The 5,591-nt window shown below is 39.1% G+C and overlaps 1 protein-coding gene across 1 annotated transcript; it reads right to left on the bottom strand.

The window, feature by feature from the left end:
- Positions 1-3,152: 3,152 nt before the first annotated feature.
- On the bottom strand, positions 3,153-5,330 carry LOC139684314 (interferon kappa-like). The gene is made up of 2 exons (XM_071580113.1): positions 4,718-5,330; positions 3,153-3,195 (listed from the first exon to the last, which is right to left on the bottom strand). The coding sequence occupies exons 1-2, from the start codon at positions 5,266-5,268 to the stop codon at positions 3,153-3,155; spliced, it is 594 nt and encodes a 197-aa protein (XP_071436214.1). The 5' UTR covers positions 5,269-5,330.
- Between the last annotated feature and the right edge of the window lie 261 nt (positions 5,331-5,591).

Here is a 5,591-nt window from a genome sequence, read left to right on the forward strand (position 1 = left end):
GGAAGCAAGGTGGGGTTGGCAGTACACGGCTGCAGCAGGCCAGCCCCACAGCAGCACTGCACAGCCCTCTAGTCTGCAGGCTGGGCTGTGGCACTGGCATGGCTGCAGTGTTGAAAAGGAGGATTGTCCTCATGTTCCCCTGTCAGAGTTTGCTCCTCAGGGAACTCTCAGCACTGAAAAAGCACTTGCCCCTTACTAAGGATTTCATGATGTAAGCAGAAGTGTGGGAGATGCTGATTCAAACCTCTGATATTCATCCCTGGCTATATGAAGATTAATAGGAAGATTTTTGGATATTAAAAAGCACAGTCACCTTATTGGAAAGTATCAATTTCAATCTTACCTGCTTTGTTGACTGTTTTTTGCTTTGCATTAAGATTGAAATTCATTCTGCCAGTCAAAACTGATAACTAACGCCTGTATCACAATAGCGTGGCCAGCAGGACCAGGGAAGTGATCCTTCCCCTGTACTCTGCGTTGGTGAGGCCACACTTTGAGTACTGTGTTCAGTTCTGGGCCCCTCAGTTCAGAAAGGATATTGAGGTGCTGGAGCGAGTCCAGAGAAGAGCTACAAGGCTGGTGAAGGGATTGAAGCACAAGCCCTATGGGGAGAGGCTGAGGGAGCTGGGGTTGTTTAGCCTGGAGAAGAGGAGGCTCAGAGGTGACCTCATCACTGTCTGGAACTACCTGAAGGGAAGTTCTAGCCAGGTGGGGGTTGGTCTCTTCTCCCAGGAACTCAGCAATAGGACAAGGGAGCACGGGCTTAAGCTCTGCCAGGAGAAATTTAAGTTGGATATCAGAAAAAAATTCTTTCCAGAGAGAGTAATCAGGCATTGGAATGGGCTGCTCAGAGAGGTGGTGGATTCACCATCCCTAGAGATTTTTAAAACTGAGATTGGACATGGCACTGAGTGCCATGATCTAGTAAATGGACTGGAGTTGGACCAAGGGTTGGACTTGATGATCTCAGAGGTCTTTTCCCACCCAATCGATTCCATGATTCTACGATTCTATGATTCATTTAGAATTTATGCTGTATCTTTATTACCCTCATTTCTTGATCTACCCTAAACCAGAGGGCAGACTGGATTGGAAGGGATGAGAGCTGGCGGGGTGCAGCAGTCTGTGGGCACTGGCTTCCCATTCATGAGCAGTTCCTGATCCTCTCTCCAGCCCCAACCTCAGTGTTGGTCTGCCTGCTCCACCACAGCAGCACCTGCAACTTCCCTAAGGAGTTCACGAGGGGATTAGTCCTAGGTGACTATTTGGAGAGTTATTCCCACAGGCTTTTGTCCTGGTTTGCATTGGGATTTTTTCTGGTTTGTGTTTGCTTGGTTTTTCTAGGGGTTTTGGTTTTTTTTCTGTTTGGTTTTTGTTAGTTGTTTGGGGTTGTTTTGTTTGGTTTTTTAATTTGTTGGGGTTGTTGTTGTTTTAATGAAGTCAGACCTGATGGAACAAGGCCAAGGCCATGGACGAAGCTGCAGTTGACTGTGTTCTGTGAATAATTTTTTTCCAAAATGCAATCTAGAATAAGCACTCCGGTTCTGCTGTAGCTATTCTACAGTTTCATGTGGAAGACAAGGCTTTTGAACCCTGTCCCATTAATCCACTCCAGAAAACTCACTCTGCATTGATGAAATCTTATCACTTTTAGTACAGTTTCCCCCAAAATGCAACACAGCTCAGCATGTGACTAGCTGTGAGAACTGCCATGACTGTGACTGTGGCTGTGACCTGTGCTGCACAACACTGGTGCATGGCTCTTAGGGAAACATTTTTTGGTCTATCAGCAGTACCATCTCAGAAGGATTTTTTTTTCATCTTTCTATTCTCTTTTCATCTATTCATCTATTCTCCTTTTTGAGACTTTGCATTCACTATTTTATTAATTTCCTTCTGAAAATAATGTATGTTAAAAACTGTGTTTTGCCTCATTTGTTTGGCTTCTAAAATGCCAACTGGAAAAAATACTAGAGGGTTCGAATTAGGCTGGGACATAATACACAGCTGACCTGGTAACACAGTGGTGTTGAAATAGAGATATCTCCAAAATGCTACAACAGCAAGGTGAAGAGAGAGGATCTCCTGACACTTCAGCTTTCTTCTTTTACCCTTAAGGATCCTTGCCTTTCTTTTAAAAGTAAGACTACAACAAAGACATCTTGGCTTGCTGTTTTCTTTTTCCTTTTTATTTTTTGAGTATCTATGTCAGTTCCAGGGTCCCCAGTTTTAAATATGTTTTCTAGACACAGTCTCAAGTACAAATAACTTCTGTTACCTCACAGTTGGCCAAAGTCATTGAAATCAATTCTGTTTTATGAGCTTTCATCATCATCTCTGAGATCTTCTTGTTTCTTTTAAGAGTAGTTCATTTTATTTACAACACCCTTCTGTGAACCCAATAGAGCTGTCTTGATGTTCATAAAGAGCTGAAATACTATCTTGCCAAAACACATGTACAATCACCTACAATCCTTATATTTGTCTGTAATTTCACTTTGCCCTCTAGTGCCCATTCTCTTTTTTTTCCTGCACTGCAAAGTACCATGTTGATGGAAATATGTCAAAACAAATGTTTAGCTGGTGATGAGATTTTTAAGGACAGTTCTGAATTAAAAAATAAAAGCTTAATGCTATGAGTTTCTAAACAATTAGTGGGCCATGAATTAACATATTCTTACTGCAGAAAAATTAGGCAATAAAAACTTGAATCCCTTATGAGAGAGCAGCTGAAAAATACTTCATGGTACTTCCAAATTTCTGTAAAAATGAGGCCACTTCAAAAACCCATTTAAAAAAAAAATTGCATTGTAAAAGCCACCCAAGGATGTCAGAACGGAAGGGTAAGTAGGCTGAATGTCCTTTTATTATGCAGGTTTGAAGAAGTATAAAAACCAAACAAGTAACAGAAATAAGATTTGAAACAGTCTCACAGTGGGGTCATTTCAAGTGCTGTTAGTTACAAAGCCCAAGAAATACACGTTTTGCTGTAACATTTGTGGCAAGGTGTCACCAGATAGAAAAAATTACTCTGGTAATTCACTCTATTTCTTTGGTCTTTTCTGTTGCTCTGGATCATGATGAAGTTGCTAGCTGGTTTCTTTTCTAGTATTTCAGCTTTGCACCTGATACCCGTGTCTCACACTGTTTCTTTAGCTTACATCCATGACTAGCAGCAAGGACAGTATGTTCACCCTGCAAAAGAGACCTGTGTCACAAATAGGATACCCAAGACCTGAAGGCCATTGTTCATATCAGTCCATTTTTTGTTTAGATGTACCTTCTTATTATCACCCCTTTGAATGATAATTTTCTGAATGGCTGGAGATCAGGAAAAGCTTTAAAGTAGCTCCTTACATGATGCTTAAACCAGATTCTAGCAATTTCAGCCCTCCAGGACTAACACCATCCCCTCATGGGAGCCACAGATGTGCTCTCCCCTCTGCTACTCTGCCAAAATGGAAGACTGTGCCAAATGTACATCAGGGGTTGACACGGGTAATAGTTTTGGAATTTTTTAAGTTCTCGCAGCTTTCACCAGATTTTGAACAATAGTCATTGGGTAAAACCCTGGATATAGCTCTGTTTCCCCTGCTACTGACATACAAGTGAACAATTGTTTGAAATGGACTTACCTTGGGACAATTTTCCAAGGGTAAAATCCAGGCCCAGTTTATTGCAAGCTGCTTTAAAGAATTTGATTATATTGAAATTGTTACTTAAGGCTGTGTGGTTTGGAGGGAAATTAAATGAAATACCAAGGCCTATATATTTTTGAAGTTCAATTTGTGAGCAAAGGGAAAGGGACAGACTTCATGCAGCAATAAAACACAGCACTGGATAGTGACGTTTGAAATTGCAGTAGGCAAGATGAATATGTTCATGAGCAAGTAAGATGCACCACAGCCAGATGAGGCTTTTGGGTAATTTTATGAAGAAAAGTTATTTCAAATAACTTTTCAAAGAAGTTTAAGTGAATTAGAAACACTCCAAGGGACAATAAAAGCCTTGCCTCTCAATAGCTAGAGGAGACAAATATATTTCAATTTAAACCAGAATTGCCCAATTGAGGAGTTACTACAGAAGCCATAATTACTGCAAAAATATCTTGCATAAACAAATAACTTACACTTTCAAATAAAGCAAAAGTTAGAATGACTCAAATGTAAAAAAAATACATTCTTGGTAAAGACAATACAAACTTTGAAAGAAAAATGCATGTTCTCAGCCAAAGTCAGAACCACTTAAATAATCAATATAATACTTTATTTTTGATGCAGTCTCTATCACTACAATCTAGCAATTGCTGTAAGGTGAGGGATGTGTAGTCAGTTCACAGATACATGATTCTCTACATGTAGGTGAAATAGAGATGGAAAGCAGCAGCACATTTTCTCATCAGAAAACACTGTAAGATGCCACTGTCTGTCATAACATTACAATCCCTTACTATGGATCAGTAATTTCACTGAAAAGTCATATAGAGTAATTTATAGCAAGAGCAGACACCTTGCTTACCAAGCAAAAAAGTTACTTGCATTGAATAATATATTACATTTGCAAAAATAACTTCCGGGTGCATAACTATTTAAATACAGTCAGACTGAACTAGAAGCAATGCCACAGGATAGATGATAGAACCATTAATAAATATTATTTATAATATTTCTTTATAAATATTATAAGTTATACGAGTTTAAAATCTTTATTACCTTACTTATTAATTTTCCTTGTCATTTTATCAATCAGTTGGAGGCATTTTCTTATTTCTGCACGGCTGATCTCCCAGGAGCACAAGTTGTGTTGTTTGTCCTTGAGAAAACAGTCTATTTTTTTGAAGTACTTCTTCAGTTTCAACCTGCTGACATCTTTACTCCAACAATAGCGGATGTGCTTTTTGGTTGCACATGACTCCAAATGCTCAATTTGATGATAAAGTCCATTTTGGAGCTGATCCAAAGCTGTACTGTCCCAAGCAGCTAGAGTCAGATTTTTGCTAAAGATATAGAAAATATGTCGGAAGATCTCTTCAATGGCAACTTTAACAGTCTCTTTCTGTCTGGGCTGTAGAATCTGCTTAGGAAATCTGAAGGATATTTTCTCTCTTAGACATTGTTGGGGAAAATTTTTGCCCATTTTGTCCAAAAGTTGCAGGCTGTTTTCTATCACTTTTCTTTGCTGTAAGTGAAGGTGGTTGCACTGAGGACCGGAGGTGATGGTGGTGCACAACAGTATAAGGCCAATTTGTATCAATCCAAAAGCATTCATGATAAAGCAAGTTCTAACAATCCTCTTTCCCTGTGTAAAGGTTCTGAAACAGACTGGGATGCTTTGAAGGCATTTATAGGGTCCTGTTTCTTCAAAATCTTGAAATTTACTTTCTCTGTAGGAGAAGTTTTCATTCATCATTTTTTGGTTTTTAAGGTTTTCCCCCTTGTGTATGTCTTTAACAAGACTTTCATTTTCTGCTTTATGACTTCACAGTTGGTTTGTTTTGTTTTGTTTTGTTTTTTGGCACTTTCCTTTTTATTTCAGCTGGATATTAGAATGTTATATATATATTAGATTATCTACTCTTTCTCCCTCAAAAA

The sequence above is a fragment of the Pithys albifrons genome, chromosome Z (genome assembly GCF_047495875.1).
Source record: "Pithys albifrons albifrons isolate INPA30051 chromosome Z, PitAlb_v1, whole genome shotgun sequence".
Lineage (NCBI taxonomy): Eukaryota > Metazoa > Chordata > Aves > Passeriformes > Thamnophilidae > Pithys > Pithys albifrons.

What these genes read in the sequence shown, in the direction of transcription:
- LOC139684314 (XM_071580113.1), bottom strand. Translation starts at nt 5,268, where the DNA reads ATGAATGCTTTTGGATTGATACAAATTGGCCTTATACTGTTGTGCACC. An exon ending in ATGACAAGGAAAATTAATAA is followed by an intron (nt 3,196 to 4,717) that starts GTAAGGTAATAA and finishes TCTCTTTTGCAG; the next exon opens with GGTGAACATACTGTCCTTGC.